This window comes from Ammospiza nelsoni, chromosome Z, assembly GCF_027579445.1.
Source record: "Ammospiza nelsoni isolate bAmmNel1 chromosome Z, bAmmNel1.pri, whole genome shotgun sequence".
Classification (NCBI taxonomy): Eukaryota; Metazoa; Chordata; class Aves; order Passeriformes; family Passerellidae; genus Ammospiza; species Ammospiza nelsoni.
In genome coordinates, this window is record NC_080669.1 from 52449602 (window position 1) to 52471736 (window position 22135).

General features: G+C 40.7%; 2 protein-coding genes across 3 annotated transcripts in view; one reads left to right on the top strand and one right to left on the bottom strand.

Moving 5' to 3' along the window:
- The first annotated feature begins 16956 nt into the window (after positions 1 to 16956).
- On the top strand, positions 16957 to 19640 carry SMIM15 (small integral membrane protein 15). 2 transcript variants are annotated; one of them, XM_059492263.1, is made up of 3 exons: positions 16957 to 16990; positions 17100 to 17155; positions 17849 to 19640. In XM_059492263.1, exon 3 carries the CDS (start codon positions 17876 to 17878, stop codon positions 18098 to 18100), a length of 225 nt encoding a protein of 74 aa, XP_059348246.1. In that variant the 5' UTR covers positions 16957 to 16990; positions 17100 to 17155; positions 17849 to 17875; the 3' UTR covers positions 18101 to 19640. The 2 variants fall into 2 exon arrangements, with proteins under 2 accessions (XP_059348246.1, XP_059348245.1); XM_059492262.1 differs by having other exon boundaries at positions 16966 to 17155.
- The window catches only part of NDUFAF2 (NADH:ubiquinone oxidoreductase complex assembly factor 2), a 58653-nt gene continuing 56158 nt past the window's right edge, over positions 19641 to 22135 (bottom strand). The window contains exon 4 of the mRNA XM_059492261.1: positions 19641 to 20751. Within this exon, the coding sequence (XP_059348244.1) occupies positions 20494 to 20751 (258 nt within the window). The 3' untranslated portion in view covers positions 19641 to 20493. The remainder of the gene's footprint in view (positions 20752 to 22135) is intronic.

The following is a 22135-nucleotide window of genomic DNA, read 5'->3' on the forward strand; positions in this document are numbered from 1 at the left end:
CCTCTCTCCTTTTTAATGCTCTTAAACATATATATTTGTTTAGAATCAAATCTAGTTGAAATATGCTGGCTGTATACTAGTTTCAATCAGCCTGTATGCTGAAACTGATCCTATCTCTTTTAGTCTAACTTCATCTGTGCTGCTGTTTCTTCAATCAGTGCCTCTGATCGGAGCTGACAGGAGGTGCTGGTTCCAATTCTGGGAGGAGTGGGCTTGCAGCAGGATCACCACTGGTGTGCCAATGCCTCTCCACGAGTCTGTCTTTGAGAGGCATTACTACTTCAAATACCCAATTAGTGAAATCTTGGCTCTGCTGACGAAGGCAGTGGGATCCTTGCCACTTGCATGAAGTGAAGCCAAGATTTCATCTACTCTATATGCAGTTGCAGTACACTGAGGCTCAGGACTTTAGGCTCACCCATAAAAGGTTATTCTCTGCTTCTAAGACAACTCAGGAGTTTTTTGCAGTTATGGACCACCAATTATTTCATTATGACAGCCCCCACAGAAACAGATATGTCAGCATAGCGATGAGAAAAGGAAGGTAGATGATGACCATGAAATCACACTTAGAGATAACAGGTGTTGAAAGGTATGAAGAGGGGTTTTCCCACAAATTTCAGGCTAAAAGAGTACCTGAAGAAAAGCACAGGAAGCACCAAGCCACATTTGTCAGCAACTAATAAAAAAATCCACATGAACTTAGATTTTACTTTCCACAGGAGCAGGTAGTTCCATTATGCACCTCAGTGATAACAGCAGTAGCAGTAACCAGTTCAGTCATATTCATTTTGATCCCTGTTGCAGCTATTTCATAAACTGATTTATTGACTGAAACACAAAATATGACCAATAATTAAAAGTCAGTGATATGTGATTAAATTCTCGTAACATCCCAGTAACTTTTTAGTATGGAAAAAATACTCCAAAACATAGATCATTATCCACAAAATTATGCTTTATGATAATAGTACAATCACATTAGGCCTGCAAGTGGCCTGCATTAGTAACACACATCTAGAATTAGTCCTTATCAAAAAAAAAAAAAAAAAAAGCTGAGAAATTAAATTGATATGGTACTAGAACTGTGGGAACAAAAGAAGCGGTTTCCTATAGGCACTGAAAAAGGGTAGCTTGAGCTGTGAAATGTTATTCTACAAACAGAACTCTGCAGTACTCTAGAAAGTAAACAAGGGGAGGAGAAAAAAACTCCAAAAGCCTGTTTTCTTTTGTGCTTGAATTGTTGAATTCACAATTATTTTTTGTGCATGGAAAACGCAGTTTTAAAAGTATAACAGTCTCAGTGGGATTTTTTATATTTCTTGTTCAGTATGACTTAAAAATAAAAGCCATAGAAAAAGGGTACAATACAGCATTTCTCTTAAAAACAGGGGAACAAAATCTGCAACATTTCTGTTTGCAGCTGGTTTGTTACACTTCAGTGATGAAATAAAAACTACTTTGGACCTGTAAGACACACACAGTCTGTAGAAACTGGCATCATCCCTTTGGCTAAATTTCAAACAACTAATTTTGTAATTCCTTAGCCATTTGCTCAACACTTGGAAATGTCATTCTGTGGACAAAGCAGATAATGCCCCATGTTAACTGCACTAAGTAAACAGCCATTCAAAGCAAATATTGACAGAACCTCACTTAATGCAGGAGAGAATATCCATTTCCATTGCTTTATTTTCTTTAAAATTATGAAGTATAACACTTGTGAACACAGGAAGACATCTATATACATGAATATACTCAAGCTTAAACCAGATTAGGTCCCAAAAAGGAGGTCCATATTGCCAATTCATCCAGGCAGAAATTAACAGAAGTCCTTCCACTCACTTCTATGTGTGCTGAATCATGCAGTTAGTCACCACTGCATGAATTTAAATCAACCTATAGATGGATAGTTTCTTATAAATATATATGCCCATATTTTAGTCACTATTGTGAAGTTCTGTTACAAATTTTTCCTTCTGCTCAACAGAAAACAGGGATTCATCTTTCTAAAGGAAACAATTTGCATGTCCAAAAATATCTGAATTAGAAAAGTTTCTGAATGCATAAAGAAAGAGGTTACTTTTAAAGGCTTGTCATATACTTATTTCCTAGCTTGCCACTTCCATGTTAGGAAAGAGGACTGCAGTCAAGTTTCATGGATACAACACTGGATTTATTCTGGTAGAGAAGAATAGAAGGAAAGTCAATTAATTTCTTTTTTATTTTCTTACGAATAGTAAAGTACATTGGACAACAGAACAAAAATTGACGATGGTTTACTAACAAAGGTAAGAGCTGTCCATGAAATCCAAGGGTATCCTTTCCCAGGCAACATCCACTGCATTTTAAGTATTTACCATACAAATACAAAATAAAATGAATCAGAAAATAATTCCTTCTAAAGCCAAAAAAAAAAAAAAAAAGTGCTTTTGTTATGCAAGCATTTTATACACCAGGAACAAGAATAACTTACAGCAATGTCTCCCTGGGCTACCTCAAGGATATTCTGAGGCAAGCTGCTGACTTCCAATAAGAAGAGGGCTTAGGCACCTACAGAAATACTTAAAAAGTATAACATTATTTAGAGAAGTACTTTTTTCATCTGTTCTATAGCATCTCCCATGGCCAGGTTCTGGACCTATGTGTTTCCATGGTATTGGACAAGAGGCTGAGTGAGAAGGTACAGGCTACAAGATTCCAGGGAGATTCTCCAAACCATTGCCAGTTTACACACAAAGGTACTTTTGGATGGTACAGTGCTTACAGCCTGCATAAAGTTTCACAAAAACCACACACACTTTCTGTGAAATAAACACGCGGAAAATGAGAGCAAGCCTGGGCGAGATGAGCCCACGCACCCCAGTTTGCAGCTCAGGGTCAGGCAGAGCTCTTGAGCTCTTCCCTGGCTCACGACAGCACCCACACCCTGCCCTGAGGAGGGAGGCTGTGAGAGGCCTGAGTAACTGCTGTGGGACTTGGAAAGGTACCACACTGACAGGGAAAAGATAATAAGGCAAGGAAATGTTCCTTTTGCTGGTGAAGTTCTTTCCAAGTGCATTTCTTTGTGGGTATGTATGAAAAAAATCCCACCTCCACATCGTATGATTCCAAGGAGATTCTGTTGCCAGGGTGCTGCAGCATTTTTTCCCTATTTTTATTGTTATTTGGGATGGTAGTCGCTTGAGACACCAGACTACTCTCCTTTATGTGATGTGCAATAACTCATATTTATAGAGAGATTTATATGCACAATGTTTACATTAATAAAACTGGTTTTATTATAAGTGAAGTTTTATTTTTTATATATGATAGACTTTTCTTTCCTTATTGGTATTTTTCCCTATTGACAAACAGGTTAACCAAGTATGCATGTTAAAAATTGATTCCCTAATTTCTGCCATATGATTTCAATACAAACACTTTCAATTTCCAGATTTAATGAAAAGAGATTCATGTGTATTTATAAAGGTTCTCCTGCATGTTTCTGTCTGGTTTACAAATATCTTTTAAAGCACTGTGGTCAATACCAAGTTGTCTATGATAAAATGAACAGAGATAAGCAGAGTATCACACTGGAAAGGTAGGTAATGTAGTTCGACATTACTGTGAAAAAAATTTAACATCCAGCTGCTACCAACACCAGCAATTCCTCCTCCCCTCTACTTACGCTTCACGCTCTGGCACGTGGAAAAGTGTGTTGGAAAAACCTCGCTTGTGATGGTGTGCCTTTTTCTATTATGGATTTAAAGTGCTTTGTTCTTTCCCGTTGTAAGTGAAAGTAGCTTGTTCTGGTCGTCCCCCCTGCATGTTGGTTCACCCCAGAGATGTACCCTCCCATTCCCCAGTCCACCCACCTAAAGATCGACCTCTTATTCCAGATCCTTCCCCGCCACTCAGGGAAACCCTGCCTTCCTCCCTGTCCATCACAGAAACCCCACCTTTATGTCTAGAACCTTCTGTGTCCATGCTGTATCCCTTGAATATCCATTGGTGCGCTTACTCTACTCTCCTCCCCCATTGTCCCCCATTGGCTGTGACAATGCGCGCTCCCCGTGCTCCTCCCCAGCTTTCCTGCCATTGGTCACAGCTTGCATCCTCCCCTTGCTCCCTCCCTCGTACTTAAACTGCTGTAAGTCTGCCTTTGCCATCACTGGCCCCTGCACTCACTCAAGCGTTGATGAGCCTTGGGAGCCCACTCAAGTGATCCCTCTCTCTTTCTGGATTTCTGGACTCGGGATTCCAACAGCAGTACCATAAAAATACTTTGATTTTCGGTTAGTAGTTATATAGGGTCTTTCATAAGGAAGAATACACAGCTAATAAAAACATAAAAAATAAAATTCCATATACTTTGAAATTAATTTAAATAAAAACTGTCCCAAAATATACTTATCTCAATTCCTGCTTTAGGCAAAGTGTAATTGCCCTGAACTAATTTAATTGTTTGTTTCAGAAAAAGTCTCTGAAAAAAAATGGAAATTCCAGGTTCTGATTATAACTCTTAGGAATGTCTGCAAGGTGTAAAAAATTTGACATTTCATTCAAGTCCACAAAGAAGACTGTGTCTGCCACAGTCTCTGGACACATCTTCAGTACTGGAACAAAGTACGCGTCAAACATTTGGCCCTTTCCAGTGCATCATGTGTTCTAGGAAGAATAAATCTCAGTCAAATAATAGCAAAAATCATGGTCCCTGTCAGATGGACACTTCATATTCTCATTTCTATTTCATTTAGAATTCTTCTCTTTCAAATGTCTAAACAATAAAATATGTATTTAATAAGCAGAAAGCATTTTATTGTATATACATTCTCTGTGAAGATGTAGTTCTGTTTGAGAAGTTTTCTGGCCTTCAGAATTAGAAATGCTAAGCAATACTGAGAAAAAGGAATTACATATCCCTTATTTCCTTCTTTATATTCTTGTATGTTATCACTAGCTATGTGTTAGATAGATGTGGCCCAAAAGCCAAGCCTCAAGTCTGACAGTTCCCAAACTACTTGGGAGTTCAGGAATAAGAGAGTATAAGAGAGTACTCCTCAATTGAGGCCCTAAGGTCTGGGATCTGATTTCCCCTAGATTTAGAAACATTTCAGGCATGCTACACAATTCCTCTTGTCTTGATGTTCGAAGAGGATGAGGCCTGAGAGATGGAAGGGCTGGAAATAATGAAGAACAGTGTAGGTGGGGTTTCATAACACTGGTCCCCAGAGTGCTTTTGTTTTTTGTGGGAGAATGTGTAAATAGTAGCACCAAGAACAGTAAATTCTGACGAACTGAATTCTGAATTATGCACTGAAGCCTTGAAAGCTTTCACCAGGATAGATGCTGACAGGTACTTAGAGCTGTGGGGCATTGTACATCTTTTACTTGTTTCACAGTGAAGATAGCATGAAGAAACCACGCAGTATAATTGAACCAAATACACCAAATAAACACACTTGCTAAATAATACAAAAATATGCAAGATATAGCTAGAGGCATGCTGATGCTCTGGCTGGTTTCTGGCAGCTTCTCTGAACTATTAGCACTACAAACACTAAACTGTGTAACGAAAAGGTCCATGTGTGATTTAGAGAGACACTAGTATATCCTTATACACTACAAAATCAAATTGGTGCTGCAGAAATAAAATCAATAAATAAAAATCAATGTAGACTGTAAAAAGAAAGCAGCCCACTATGCTGTCTTTTTTTTTTTTAAATGAGAAATAGTTACATGCAATGTTTGAGGGAATTGTGGTCAATTAGAATAACATTTTTAAATATCACAAATCATAACTGAGAAAGATTCAGACAATAATGCTAAAGTAATACTGTAGTGGTCTGGAAGCTGAAGTGGTCTGAGCTGTATCTAGGTTCAGCAGCATGTGCATTGTATTTATATTCTAAATATTAACCAAACCAGTAATAAACAATTATACACAGTTTCTTCTCCAAACCAAAATCAAAACAATAAAAACCTTTAACATAAGTGCAGTAATTCTAGCTACAAAGACAGATGTAGCCATATTTTGGCTTCTTTACATAATGCAAACAAAATACCAGGGTATTAAAGAATATATAAATGCAGATAGGACTAATTCCTTCTTCAATAAGCTTTGGTCTAACTGAGAATTGTGCTTATAGAATTAAATTTCCCCTTATTTTACCATTTTCTGCATAGATAATAAATGAATTTCCTTTGGTGTTCACATAGGATAAATCCAAGTGTCTTTAAAATAGCAGTGGTAGACATTAGTATTAACTGGTTTTTTATATTGCATGATCATAGAATACATCTCCCCAAAGACAGTATGATAGAATACTATGCCGTTCATATATATGTTTTTATATATATGTGTATACTATATATGAACATATATATATTTATATATGTGCCTGGTTTATTATAGACAACAGAGCAGTTCAGTTTTGTCTGTGGTATGCTACATCTTGGTATCCGAAGTTTTGGGATTATGCAATTCAATAGCCTGTTAGGGTGTAAAAGTGCAAAATGACAGAAGGGATATCTCTGAAAATAAGTTTGACATTTCCTGCCTTGAATGTTACTAAAATTAGTTTTAATAACACACCAGCACATACCATTTTACAGCATTCTCACTGTAGACATACCCAGCTAGAAAAGAAGTGGGGCCATGGGAGAACTCCTGACTAAGATGCAGTCAAAGAAGTTTCTGTACAGAACACCAATTATGTGAGAACTGCAGCAAAGATCAAAGTGCAACCTGCCTACAAGAAAACATCTAGAGATGGTGAATGGAGTGATGCACTCTAATGCAGAAGGTAAATGTCAAAACCTCATGTGCTTTTCCATACTTACTGACCACAGTACTGAACTGGCCAACTTTTCAAAAAACAAATGGACAGATAGTAAAATTAGTTTCAAGTGAACACTCAACTTATACCATTTCATGAAATCACTACCTTGTTACATTTGCATTTACTATGTTGCTTATATGTCTCTTTTGTTTTCAACAGATTTTTTTTCAATAGACTTTTGCACAGCCTACAGCTGATTGAAAGTCATAGTCTTTTAAAAGTTGTTTCCAGTGAACATATTGGAATCAGGACTGAAGATTTCTGAAAAAAAAATTAGAATTGATTGTGTGTGACTTATCCTCTTGGAAGGATTGCTCATTTCTCTCCAAAGAGCCAATATCAAGTAACTTCTTCAACCCCAAGTTCTGCCACATGGCAGCAAAGTGGTGATATTTAACTCAGACTATTTTTTTCCACCTGTGATTTATGGGACTATTAATATAGGCATTTCCTATGAGGAATCAACAAACCCACCACTGTGGCATCCCAATCCTCAGTTCCGAGCTGTTTTATACTTTTCTGGCACCACCACAATGTTAAAGAAAGAAAATATTATCTGAGAACATATCCTCACTGGTCAGCCACTGCCAGCATTAAGGAATCTTATCTGAATGCCTAATACAGGGCATTGGGACACAACTTTTTTGTACTTTTTGAGTAAAGCACTGTGCAGGGAAGAAGTCCTCCTACATGTTTTACCTGTTTTGATTATGTGCATCTGTTTTAATTTATTGCCCTCCTGAGACACAGGCATTTTGTAAAGCACTTGCCCAACATGAAATTCAGCAATCATCTCTAAGCAATTCACACAGCCCTCTCCTCTGCCTTCAACTTCTTTTTTTCTGCAGGTTCTCTCAACTTCTTTTTTTTCTGCAGGTTCTCCAGTGGTGTAAAATGAAAATGCAGCTCCCAAAAAAAGCCCAGTAATTCAATACTTGCCTCCTAGACTGATGGAAAAAAATTATTTTATGAGTATGTATTTTGCATCACGCTCCTCAATGTCATCTTTGTGAGTTTGACTCTCATTCCAGTCAAGTCAATAGGAGATACAACACCAACATGGGCAAGGCAGAATTGGACTAGGAGTCATGAATATCCTTCATGTGACCAAGGAGTCAGATCTCTGCTTGGAGCAGTTTGTGGGAACCAGCAGAATTCACATATCTTTCTATTCTCTGTTCCAAAACAGAGAGAGAAAAATTTCCTAGAGAAATGATTTGGCAATTAAAAAAACACAACAAGCACGGAGAAGTTAAAACTTTAGGACTAAGTACAAATATTCTTGATTGGTTAAAAATGTTTTTAAGAATGAAGACGAGGGGCCATGCCTCTCCCTGCCTGGAAAAGGACTGTGACTAATGTGAAAAATGCTTTTAAATCAGAGCAGGAAAAATTGTGCCTTCTGGTTTTTAGAATATTTCCTTGATATTTTTGATGAAGTGAAAGTTCTCCTTGAAGAAAACACTTTACCTCCTATAATACATGTCGGATGGCAGCAGGGAAGAAAAGGCTTCCCTTTCAGAAGCAAACTGAGGAAAAAGCATAAAATTTAGGACAGAAATTAAGCAAAACTTGGAATGCAGAAATAGTCCTAGTCATGCAGGTGTTTCTTTGTTAATCACAGTTTACTGGCAAGTCTCAGAATCAAGGACATTGTGTCATATTAGGCTGAGGGAGTCTTGAAATGTGAGAGCAGGTAATTCAGTATCCACATGACATAAAAGGCTGGGCTGAATCATAGCCCTCAAACACATTATGAAACACTTCCATACAAAAAGGATGTCATAGCCCTTGGCTTTCTCCAGCAAACATTATATAATGTGTAAAATAACAGAACAAACAACTTGGAGAGGTGTGACACAGAGCATGAACACCTACCTCACCATTCAAGGCAGATGAAAGATAACATTGTTGGGAAATACAGTGAATCAGACTCACAAAAGAGTCCTGTCTCATAATCTGGAGGTTCATTACACAACATAATATTGAATAAGATTGTTTCAAAAGCAATAGTGATAAAATTATGTTTTATAATTGCAAATAAAAACTATGTATAGGAGACAAAATTTTTCTTTAGGTGCCACCCTCAACAGGCATTGTTGCCACTAGGAGCACTAGCTTCAATTTAACAGAATGTTCACTAGACATGTAACAGATAAAGTCCGCTGTGGCCACCTAATCTACATGCTGTTCGATTCTGGCTATGGGCAGAACAGTTCACCTTACCATGGCCAAAAACACAGCTGTGGATCTTAATTTCTCTCTCTAGGTTAAATACATCTCTATTGGATCTTGGAATATTGAGATTTATTAGGGCCCCAAATGGATCTCTTCTCCGTGGCCAAGCACTGTTCGAAGTTTTGTACACCTCAATATATGAAGAACACCCCAAACTATTAGAGTATGTCCAGAAAACAGTGGCCATGATGGTGAAAGATCCTGAGGACAAAACTTTGGAGCAGCAGCTAAGTTCACTTGGCTTCTTTGGCTTGGAGAAGACAATGGTGAGGTGTGACCTCCTGGCAGATTACAACTTCCTCTAGGAGAGCAGGGGAGGGGGTAGTCCTGACCTTCTCTCTCTAGTCCCAGTGACACGACCCAAGGAATTGGTACCAAGCTGCATTAAAGAAAGGCTCAGATGGGACATCAGGAAATGGTTTTTCACTGAGAGGGTGGCCAGTCACTTGAACAGATTTCCTCAGGGAAATGATCACGACACAAACCCTACCAGAGTTCAAGGAGCACCAGGATGCTGCTTTTAGTCATCATTAGGTTTTGTTTTAAGCTCTCTGAGGAGCAGAGAGCTGGGCTTGATAATCCAGCAAGCTTCCTTCCAACTGGGGATACTCTGTGTTTCTCTGATTCTGTGATTTAGCTGCACCCCTGGCTTCATGCAGCTCTGTGACCTTGAGTCAGAGGTGTGCCTAGAAAGGGTGGGGTGGGAAAAAGCTGTAGGTGGTGGGATTCTGTCCACTTTTGCTGTACAGCAGCTTCTAAGCTCAGGCTCTTGCCCTCAGTCTGCATTTGTGCTTGGTGTTTCACCTTCCAGCCTCTTGGTTCTGATCCTGACCTGATCACTTCATATTCTGTCTTGATCTTGGACTGTCTCGTTCCTACAGGCCTGCCTGGTCTGGTCTGTGAGCAGAGCCTTGGTGCCATCACCAGGCCTGCTCTGCTCTTCGTGCTCAGGCACGCTGGGGCTGCACCCGTGGCACTGCCTGCCCGCTCACCTGGCCCGCCCGCCCTCACAGGGGCCTCTCCTCTCAGGGGCTCGTCCTCTCAGGGGCCTCTCCTCACAGGGGCCTCTCCTCACAGGGCCTGTCCTCACAGGGCCTGTCCTCACAGGGCCTGTCCTGAAAGGGGCCTGTCCTCACAGGGCCTGTCCTCACAGGGGCCTCTCCTCACAGGGCCTGTCCTCACAGGGCCTGTCCTCACAGGGCCTGTCCTCACAGGGCCTGTCCTCACAGGGGCCTGTCCTCACAGGGCCTCTCCTCACAGGGGCCTTCTTCACAGGGGCCTGTCCTCACAGGGGCCTGTCCTCACAGGGCCTGTCCTCACAGGGGCCTGTCCTCACAGGGCCTGTCCTCACTGTTTCTTGCTCACTGGGATCCTTTGCAGGACACTGAATCAATCCCAGAGCTCTTAAAAACCGTGAGTCCAGCAAGGAACACCTCTACCTTTAAAAGTTTACCTGACATCTCACACAGAATTTCTGTTACCAAGAGAGTCAGATGAGCATTTGAATCTACTTTTCTTCTATGCTTTAGAATGGAGAAACAATTGAGGGAAAAGCACCTGATTTTGTTCAGTTCTGTTCGGTTTTCAGTGTGAAACATCCCGACGGCAGCTTTTAGCTGTCTGCGCTTTGTAATCTACTCTGTTGAGCTGGTTCTAAACAAATCAGATATATGCTACTGTATTTGGCAACAATCTAAGATATAGCAGATATAAGCTACTGTATTTGGCAACAAATCTAATTACTTTGTTGCTGAAGTTTAGTTAGTTGATTTTTCTTAGTGATGTTATTCTAAAAGTATACTCTATAAGTTTGAAACTTAGGGTGGACCTGGCATTGACAAGGACAGACAAGCTGACACCTACCCAAAATGATAAGTGTGTCATGAACAATTCAATTTCAAGAACATACATTTTTACATATGCAAAACTGACCCCCACTGTTATGATTAAAGTAAATTTACATCCATGAGATTTCTCAGCTGTGAAAGCTCTTGTAAGAACATTATTCCCTATAATGTTTTAATGTTGGTGTTTTAATTGTAGCATGAAAGCTAAGTAAGGGAATATATTAGAATTTTCTTTTTGTTTTGCTAAAGACTCCTTTGCTACCAGGAAGAAGGCAAGAGGGATGTACACATAATGCTACAGACTGTTAAAGCATTCCATTTCATAGAGCTAAGAATTCACACAAGGTACAGACTCCCACTGACACTGACAAAAGTTTCTTGCCATGTAAGATAGAGCAAGAAGCAGCCAGCAATGCTGGCTGCCTTTCAGATCTGTGATTCATGCATACACTACTCTTCCAAAGTAAATTAATTTTGACATGGGCCCTCATTATCAATACTGAAGATTTATACAGTGTCTTTCAGCACTGAACTTTATAAAAAGTTCAAATTTATAAACACACGTAAGAAAAAAAAAAAGAAAAAGAAAAAGAAAAAGATGACAGCTGTAAAGCACCCAGGACAAAATTTACCATAAGGTCACTTTGCCCAAAAAGGAATAAGGAATTAGAATTAGGGTGCCTTACTATCACAGAAGTCCTGACTCATTAAAGTATGTCCTATTATCAGAGTCCCCAACTCCACTTTTACACTGGAATACCTGGTGCCCTGCAAAAAGGAAATCAAAACCACTGGAGGTGTGAAAAGGAATTTTGTTGAGGAAAATGTGTTATTTACAGTTGAATTTAGAAAAGACACTAGAAGAGCTGTGAGATGTACTCTATGTAATGAACACTTCAAAGTACTGAAACAATAAACAGTACAATTATTATTATTACTGAAGAATCAGGAACTCATTCTTACAAAATACACAGATCACAATGATTCAAGAAAAGAGGTTGTTGCAGACACTACCCTGGGAGATTTATTCAACCCTAGTTAGGGACAGTGTGACCTGCAGAAAGCAGCTGTGAACCAACTCAGTGAAGCAAGACTGTTACTTCTTACTGCTCTTGGAAAGAAACTATGAAAACAGTAACTGTGTTGGCTTTCCCATGAGGAAATGTGGTGGTTTCACAGAAATGTAGCCTCTTGTTCTCTAGTTCTCAGAACCTCCTTCTCTAGTTCTCAGAACATACAAAGGACTTATGTACGCTCCAGGTGTTTTACCCTAGAGTGTACATCAGTCAAGTTAAAACAGGATGTCATTTAAGACTTAAATGTCAATTTCTCTTCTCAATTTTGTCTTGTCTGCTGAAGATGCCACAAAAATTAACGCAGTTGTACACAGTTTTGAGATGTCAAGCTGCACACTAGAAATACCAACATCTATAAACAGGAATAGGGTAAAAACACAAATATAAGAAGTTTTAGAAGTAAAACCCTACTCTCTGAACCTGAAAAAGTTGTATTTAAAACCCTTACTTGCACATAGCTTTGTAACAGACATAAGTTGCTTGTTAAACTCACGTTTCTACAAAATCAAGGAAAACCTGAATCCTAGAAGTTCAACTAATAGTCACGCTAACACTGCTTCTTTTATTCTAGAGCCTCAAAGTATTTTAAGAAGGTGAATAAATATTAGCACCTACTCTACGTGGAATTGATTCACTGGAAGATACACTGTTTGGTATGTGTTTCTTGCACTTCAATTTGGCATTTCACTGAGGTGTTTAATCCTCAGTCCTTAGGGCCCTCCATTGTCTGTGAGCATAAGCAGGCAGCTTCAGAGCATGACTTGCATTGTGGAGGGCCTGAATTACTGTTCAGATCTACCAGTCTTTCTACTACTACCAATCTTTCTCCAGTGCTTTTCAGCTTTGTTGAAATGGAGATGAAACTTCTGTGGAAATGGCTAAAATTTTCCAAATTAGCCCAGGCCTAATGTCACAGCTGCTGTATTTTCCTGTGTTCCCATTTCTTATCCTCCCTGCTACACTAAACTACTCTGGGAAAAGATCTGAGGATTTATAAAGCTGTATCGATAATGATTTTTTCCCTCTTCTTCCCTTTAATACAAACCACATAAATTCTAGAAGTCAGTTAATACCTGCATCAGTCATGACCATAACAGAACACAGAAATGATCCAGGAGATGAAAAGATCCCTACCATTTGAACAGCTCATTTTTCTATCTTGGATAATTCTTTTTCCTTTTTGAGCTACAGTAACACCTACAACAGGAACAAATGAAGGCTAAAGTGAGGCATGATACACTTGAGTTCTTCAGTTATATTTTTCATTACAACAGTAGTAAAAACAATGCTATTACATAAATAAGCCCACCTAGAGCACAGAAGCATTTGATCATTCTTTAATCAAATATTAGAGAAATGTACTTCTATGTTCTGTTACCATCTTAAGATAAAAAAGCATGCAGCATATTAATCTTTGGGTCATGCATTGTCCCAACATGTCCTGTCCTTGAATATACATAGGAGTAGAAGAATTTATAAGGGTTGTTTGAAGTTAATTTAGTACAGCAGCAGTATTAATCACGATTTTTACCACTTTCATCTTGGATACTCAGACCTAACTGTTGGGGATGATAGCCAAACTACAAACATTTGGGGTTGATCATGCAATTTACAGAATAAAGATAGACTGCAAATCCACTTCAACTTGAAACACCAAAGTTCTTAAAGATTTATAGCAGAAAAAGAATCTTTAATCCCCAGTGCTGCAAAGGAGTTTTGTTGGCTTAAGTACAATTGTAAAAACCAGAATGTTTATTGGCTGGCACATACTGTGAATATCATACCTGGTCAAAAAGTTGCCAATAAAGCTTTCACAGCTTCGCTATTCAACAGGCTGGAGGAAAAAATAAACAGTCTTTTTACTTCACAAAACTCCTAAAAAACCCCACCATCGTGCAGTGGTACAAGAATTCCAATTAGCTCTTCTAGAAAGAGAGATATTCAGCAAGTGGACTAAGCCATGCCCAGCACATTAGTAACTACATATAAGGATTACTGGATAATTCATGCTCTATGTAGGAAAAAAACTAGCTTCAAGGAACTAGTTTATCCTCAGACTGTACAAATGAGAGAAGGGTAGCTAGAGATTACATTGAGGGAAATTTTTAGCAGCTTCTTTATACAGAAAGATTCTGGACTACTGATACATGTCAACACATCTGAGTGAAACGAATACATTTTACTCAAAGCTTGTCTTCACCACACATAACCAAACATTTCACAGACCCTTCAGTCACTGCTGGTGTGAGAAAGGCTTTGTTTTCATGCAAGTAATTCTCCCATTTTCTATGCCTGTATTGCATTCCCAGCACTGTATCTTATTATTTCTGGATTTTTGCAGTGCTGTTTCCATTTCCCTGCCCACTCCCTCATTGTGATCTTTGATCAGTGGATCCTTCCCTGAGACATACAAAATTAATGACTGTCTTAAAATACACACAGGCACATATATAACTATAAATAACAGAACAGGGTCATGTAAAGGAATTCTAGATTAGATGTAAAAGAAAGTGCAGATTTGCAAAGCAGCAATTCAGTGGCAAAGCTACAGTTAACATGAAACATGCTTAATGTGGTCTTCTAAACTTCCCTAATAGTGTACTAAGGGTTGTGAAGTTTTGTGCCAGTTGTAGTTAATTCTGAAATTTCTGTTCTCTCTTTGACTACCTCAGGTACAACAGCTGATGAATTCAGAAAATCAAAACAAGTATCCTGATCTACCACGGCCTCATGGTTGAATTGTTCTGAATTTGGTAAAGTGCAAGCCACAAATGAAGCCTCCCCATCTAATAGTATTCCCATAACACCTCCTCATTCCTATTAAAGATGCACTGCAGCTTTCAGTCAAGGTGGTAGTCTGGGCTGGTTTTCACAGATATTAAAAGGAGCAAAATTATTATGTACAAGACTTCTACTACTTTGCCAGTATAACCAGTGAATAGCTTCACAAACTGTTAGGAGGAGAAGGACGCAGGAAAAGTAATTAAGTAAGGTCTGTTTTCTAGGAAAAGTGAATTAAGAATACCTGCCTTTTTTTTTCTTCCCTGCCACAATAAATCAGTTACTTCTCCTTTTTAAAGCAATAAGGCAGAGAAAACATTGAAAGGCAGACAGATCAGACAATTTCTATTATGCAAAAGACTGGAACAAGAAATTAATTTTGCAGCGGTTATATTAAAAAGCTTGTATATAGCTGCTGACTAAGTCAGTGCTTATTTTGGAAGATGTATCTGAATTTGACATTCAGACATCAGAAATGTAACTGTGTCCCCTCTAGCCGAATATGCAATTTTACCAGAAATAGGATATACTTATGTAATACCCACCTACTTTTAACTTAGCTATACAGGCTGCAAAACCTTCTTCTCATAATACCATTAGATACAACAGCTCAGAAACAGAACTGAAGATCCAATAAATTTATATTGTTATATTCTGCCAAGATTTACAAACTACAGACCAAAGAGGGACCCATAACTTCTCTAGGAGTTTTAATGCTCACATAAATGGCTGAGTAACCCAAGTACAGATATACGTGTACAGGTAGCTCTCAAAGATCTTGGTGTCCTTGGGGGTCCTGGACTGGAAGTTAGCAAACATTATTTCAATTTACAAAAAGGGCATGAGGGAAGATCCAGGAAGACCTGTTGGTACAATCTCATTACCTGGAAAAAATTTGGAGAAGACCATACTGGCTGCAGCTGAAAGGCACTTGAAGAATAATGCAATCATCAGGCAGAGTCAACAAAGTTTCACAGAAGGAAAGTCCTGTTTGGCAAGGTTACTGGCCTAGTGGTTGAAGGAAAGGACATGGATGCAGTTTTCCTGCATTTAGGAAGGATTAAGAATTCTTAAGTTTGGATTAAGCCTTCTGATGCTGTCCCTGACAGCATCCTCCTGAACATGCTGTCCAACAGTGAGTTCACGGTGTGCTGGGTGAGGGGCTGTATCTGGCAGGTGACCAGCCACCATCGGCGCTGCTTCTTTTGGTCAGCCCTGAAGCTGCCAGGCAGTTGTACTACATAATAGTTGTACCTTTCAAAAGAACTCTCCTCCCCTCCCCTCCCCTGGTACTGCAAGAGGCTGAACACAATAAAAACAAATAATGCAATTCTCTGCATAGCGAAAAATTGTATTTGACATACTGAAACTGAAGCAATCTAGATTATTAGTCAGGTGTCTTGTCAATAACTCTTTAGCCAAACATATTTTTATTTGGCTGTTTTCTTCCCTTGAAATAATATAAATATTCACATAAAGAAAATATATATGGAAGCAGATTGCTGTGGTGGCATTTGCTGGTATAGCACAGGTAACTGATCCTGAATTGCTCGATACAATTAGAGATTTTTCAAGATCCTCTCATGTATTAACCTAATATCCTAACCTGCACTTTTCCTTGCATTGGAAATATAACGAAGCTGTTTTTCACATGTATGTGTCTGTGCAAGGGGAGAAGGCTTGGTGCAACATACCAAGGCAAAACATTTTTTTTTTTAAATTTATTTTTCAGTATGAGCATATGAAAGGCTCAGAATACACGGCGATCTTGCTGAGGTCAGTCCAGTGGGGAGCAGCGCAATAGCCAGCGGCTCCTGCCCGGCCATGTGTCCCCGAGCAGGGCCACACTGCGCCCACCCTAGCGGCTCAGCAGTCCCAAAAGGCCCGGGACACACAGCTGGCATCGTGCCGAGGCACCGGCCAGGCACCCGCGGGCTGCTCCCGATCGCTCCACGCGCCGAGCGGCCCCCGCACGGAGACACCACGGGGCTCCCGGCTCCGGTGCGAGCCGCGTTCCCGCTTCCCGAGGCTATCGCACCACGCGAACGGCCCATCCGGGTACCTCGGGAACTTCCTGTCCCGGCTCACAGCTCTCCCGGCCGTTCCCGGCGCGGCTCCCCGCGGGCGGGGCCGCTCCAGCCCCGCGGCGGGCGTGCTCTGCTGGGGCGGGGCGGGCGCCTCCTTCCTGTTTCCGCTCGGGATCCCGGAGCGCGGCAGGGCCGCGGTACCGCGGGCGGCGGCGGGCGGTGGGCGGCGGGCGGCCCCGGCAGCGCGGCTCGGGCGGGCGGCGGGACATCGCCGTCCCCTCACGGCGCCGTGTGTTCTCTCCGCAGGGAGCTCGGCTCGCCCTTGCGCCGCTCGGCAGGCCCGGAGGTGCCCGGGGCCGCAGGTGAGGCGCTGCCGGCCGCGGCGGGGCGGGAGGCTCGCACAGAGGCGGTCGGGGCCGGGGCCGGCAGCGCTGCGGGGGTTTTGGGTGCCCCACGGCCGCCGGTTCAGTACCCAAAGCACTGCCGGGGCTCCCCCGCCTCCCTGGTGAAACCTGCAGAGAGAAACCAACCGGGCTAGCTTTCCTTCACTTCCAGGAAGGAAGGTTCACAAACCGCACTCTTTTTCCATTTAACAGTACATTCTTAGCGTTTGCAGCTCTGTTGGATTAAATACCAATTATTCTGTAAACGCTGAACTTTAACATAGGGTCAGTGCTTTGTATTACACTTTCACATAGTATGCACTGCTTTTAACTTCTAGCAAAGACGATCTTGCTCTTTAATAGTGAACAAGGACAACATATGGTACTTAGTATCACAGAATCGGTAGGGAGGGACCTCTGGTATCATCCAGTCCAGCCCCACTGTGAAGGCAGGGTCACCTAGAGCAGGTGACACAGGAACCTGCCGACCTCAGCTTTGTGTATCTCCAGAGGGAGACCCCATGACTTCCCTGGGTTGCCTATTCCCATGATCAGCCACCCTCAATGTAAAGTTGTCCTTTCCCACGTGAAGGTGGAACTTGTTGAGTTTTGTTCTTTTGTATGTGTGCTTTTAATTTGCTGAGTACTCAGATTTTTTTTAATATTCTACAGGGTATCCTCAGTAGGAGAACAGAAAAGATGTTCGATATTAAGGCTTGGGCCGAGTACATTGTGGAGTGGGCTGCCAAGGACCCCTACGGCTTTCTCACCACTGTGATCTTGGCTCTGACGCCACTGTTTGTCATCAGCGCGGCGCTGTCATGGAAGCTTGCAAAAATGATTGAGGCCCGGGAACGAGAGCTGAAGAAGAAACAGAAACGCCAGGAGAACATTGCAAAGGCCAAACGAACAAAGAAGGATTAAATGGGCAAAAATGGCCTTCCTTGTGCAAATAATCCACTTTTAAAATGAAATACTTGTACATATTGTGTTGCAACTGTCCTTTGATACTTGATCCTGTTATTTCTTGAAGTATAAAATTTAATACTTCCAGTGTAATTTTTTCCTGCTGATTTGTGTTAAAATTTGCCCAAGTGACACTTGTTAGAGTAATTAAATTTACTACTTGTATTCTAGTCTAGGTTGCTTTTCTAAATTTGCATGTTAAATTAAAAAAATAACCTCTTGGATGGCTTTGGAGGTAGATTTTTTTTTTCCTCTTAGTTGAGCTATGACTTAACAAGTGTCTTAAAATTATCAAGTTTAGGGGAAAATGTGAATAATAAACTGGATTACAGAAATGCAATTTTTGGCATACCTTGAGCAGGTCTGTAGAGACAAGCTACCTGTAGCATTAGATAGCAGACATGACTGATTTCATTTAAGGTCACTGCATATGGCTGTGTGTGCCCATAGTGGCTGCTGCAGTGTCTTTGATGGTGCTGCTTGTCTGCAAAAATAACCTACCTTAGCTTTTACTTTTTCCTGAACTACAAGCCATGAACAGACTTTAACTTCAGCCCAAGTTCCAGGAAACTGATTGCTTGTTCTTGCTAGCTTCATTTCTCTTAAGGCACTCATGTTCTATAAAATACAGTACTGTTGTTTGAGCTTCCCTAACAATCACCTGAATGCTCCACCTGTAACTAATTTGGTTTTGCCTTCATAAATTCTTTATGCCTCAAAGAATAGCCATAAGTTGGGTGAGACCAAAGACCCAGGTGTCCTAGTGTTCTGCTATAGCAGATGGCTGTGCAAGGGTGTTGCATGAGCTGGTGACAGTAGTTCTGGTGACAGTAACCACCTGGCTACCTTTGTTTTAAGACTTGTGTTTAGGTAGGATTTTTGTTCTCATGGCCCTTCAAACTGCTGCCTTAAAGGTTGCAAGATGCTGACATAGTCAAAAAAGTCAGGTTTGTGTTGTAAATACATCAAAATTATCTAACCTTATTTCCAATTAATCTCTTCTTAATAGACTTGATTAATTTTTCAAAGCCTAATTTTTTAATAATAGTCTGTGGTGGCCTCTACATAGTATATTTCAAAAGAGCTTGTAGCAGTCATTAAGATTTTACATTTTGCATCAGCACAGAGTTGTGCATTCTAGCAGCTACTCTTTGATCAGGTTTAAAAATAAAATCTTAAAATAATACCATTGTTCAAATGAAGAGACCTATAGAGCTGGCTGACACCAAGGGGGATCAGAAGTGGGGAGTCTAACTGAAATTACTTTTAGGTAAATTTGAAGTTGATCCCCTTTCAATTTTGTTGGTGAAAGCAAGCATTATTGGAATATGACATTTGGGCATTTTATAAATATGTGAGATTAAGTCTCCATGTTTTGTATGAAGTGTTGTCAAATATGTATGTGTTCTACCTTTGATACCTACATAGCTTGAAACACAGGGAGGAAAACTGATGAGGGATACACTCCATAAATAAATTTGATACTTTTTGAAAAAAATTGTGTCGTCTTCATTTTTATTTGAAGTTCTCAAACATCATCTCTAAGCAAATAATCTGCACATTTTATGTATCCAAACTATGGCCAAAATGATCTCATCATCTAGGGAAGTCCATGGATACACAAGGAATAAAAACTAGTATTTTTTTTAATATTCATGACAGTCCCTTGTTCCAGACCTAGTGTTATTTTCCAGCAGCTTTATCAAGTACTTCTAGCTTCTATTATAGCAGTTATATGTATTTTAACTGGTTTTACCCTGTACAAATTGCTGTCTGCAAATCAAACATTCAAATATGTTGACTGTTTTAAAATCAAACATTCAAATATGTTGATTGTTTTAAGTTCCAAGAACGTCTCTATGATGAGTACAGTGCGTAATCAGTGTAGTGTCATAGTGATTCCTGTTAATGAAATCAACTTTTCCGTCTGCTTGCCAGCGGAAAGCATGCTGGCACTGCCAAGGGATTTATTCTGAAGAGATGTCTTGGCAAAGGCTTGGGAAAATGTAAGTGTACAGACAACAATTCTTACATCAAGAACAGTTTTAAAACTAAATTAGTCTTCAGGGAAAAAAGCAATTTAGACTTAAAGAAAATTTAGATAGTCTTTTAAAAATTAATTCAAGAGTGATGAGCAGCAACTATCAAAACCAAACTTAGTAACACACCATTTTTCACAAAACCCAAACACCTCAACAATACTTTGTCATGATCAAGCCTATTTGAATAGTTCTGCAAAAGTAACTCAAACTGCTTTAATACTACTTTATTGCAGTACTATTGTATATAACAGCTGTGTATGTCATCTGTTAAAATATTAATCCATTAACAGTACCTGTCCATTAAATTGCTTATTTATTTTGACTACTACCACTGCCTGGTGGCATCCAGGCACCTGGCTGGAAGGTATTTGCAGTGCTTGTGGGGTCTTGTGAGGGCTCCTTCTTTCCATAGTAAGGGGCAGATGCGTGGCCTTTAACCTGAGTATGACTTGGTTCAGCAACAAGTCCTTCCTCATACTCCTTGGCCTGAAGCAGCTTATCCTTTTCAGATACATCCTTGACTTTCTGCTTCATTTCTTCTCTATAAGTTTCATTCCTAAGAATCTCCTGAAAATACAGTAGAAAGATAATTAAGTCAAAAGCAAATGTGTTTCAATAAAGCATTTTAAACAGTCGTTTATTTTCTTAATTTTATAACCCACATTTGCAAGTATTAAAGTAAAATAAAATGTGGCCAAATTGTTGGTTTTCCACAACTGCAAATTCAACCCTAACTGTATTGTGTCCACTTCACTATTCTATTGGAACAAGAAGAAGAAATTAAATACATCAACAAATGTGAAAGCACATTAAAATTAATTGCATTGTTTCCTATGTAGGAGTTGATACTTACAGATATTTATCATTTGCATCTGTTCCTGTAATTCACTATGCCTGTGGTGTTAGGTACTTGTGCCTCAGGGCACAGTTTTGGGAGAAACAGATGTGCAACCATTGGGGTCTTGCTTCTGCAAGACTACAAAAGAAATAACTAAAATCACGGGTTGGTCAGGTTGGAAGATAGTGCAGTGGGTCATTCGGTCCAAGTTCATTCAACCTCCATGCTCCAGCAGGATCATCCTAGAGCACATGGCATAGGATTGAGTCCAGGTGCTGCTTGATTATTTCCAGTGAGAAAGACTCCTTAACCTCTCTGGTTAATCTGTTCCAGTGCTCAGTAACCCCACAGTAACATATTCATATAAAGGTGGAACTTCCTGGGCATAGGTGTCTGCCCATTGCCTCTTGTTCTATCGCCTGGCACCACTGAGCAGAGCCTGAATCCATCCTTTTGACACCCTCCCATCAGACACTGATAGACACTGATCATGTCCTCTCTCAGTCATCTCTCCTCAGCTTTTCTGGGTAGGAGGGGTGCTCCAGTCCCCTAACCAACTTCATTGCCCTCTGCTGGACCTGCTCCAGCAGTTCCATGTCTCTGCTGTCCTGGAACTGAACACAGCACTCCAGGTGAGGCCTCAGCAGGGCTGAGTAGAGGGGCAGGATCACCTCCCTCCACCTGCTGGCAATGCTCTTCCCAATGCCCCCAGGATACCATTGGCCTTCTTGGCCACCAGGACACACTGCTGGCTCATGGAGAGCTTCTTGTCCACCAGGACCCCCAGGTCCTTCTCCACAGAGCTGCTCCCCAGCAGGGCACCCCCAGCCTGTGCTGGTGCCTGGGGTTGTTCCTCCCCATGTGCAGGACCCTACACTTGCCCTTGCTGAATTTCACAAGGTTCCTCTCTGCCCACCTCTCCAAGCTGTCGAGGTCCTCTGAAGGGCTGCACAGCCCTCTGGGGCATCAGCCATTGCTCCCAGCTCTGCATCCTCAGCAGACCTGCTCAGGAGGCATCTGTCCCTTCACCCGAGTCACTGGTGAGTAACTTAAACAGTCCTGGGCCTGTATTGAACCCTGGGGAACAGCAGCAGTGACGGCACCCAGCCAGGC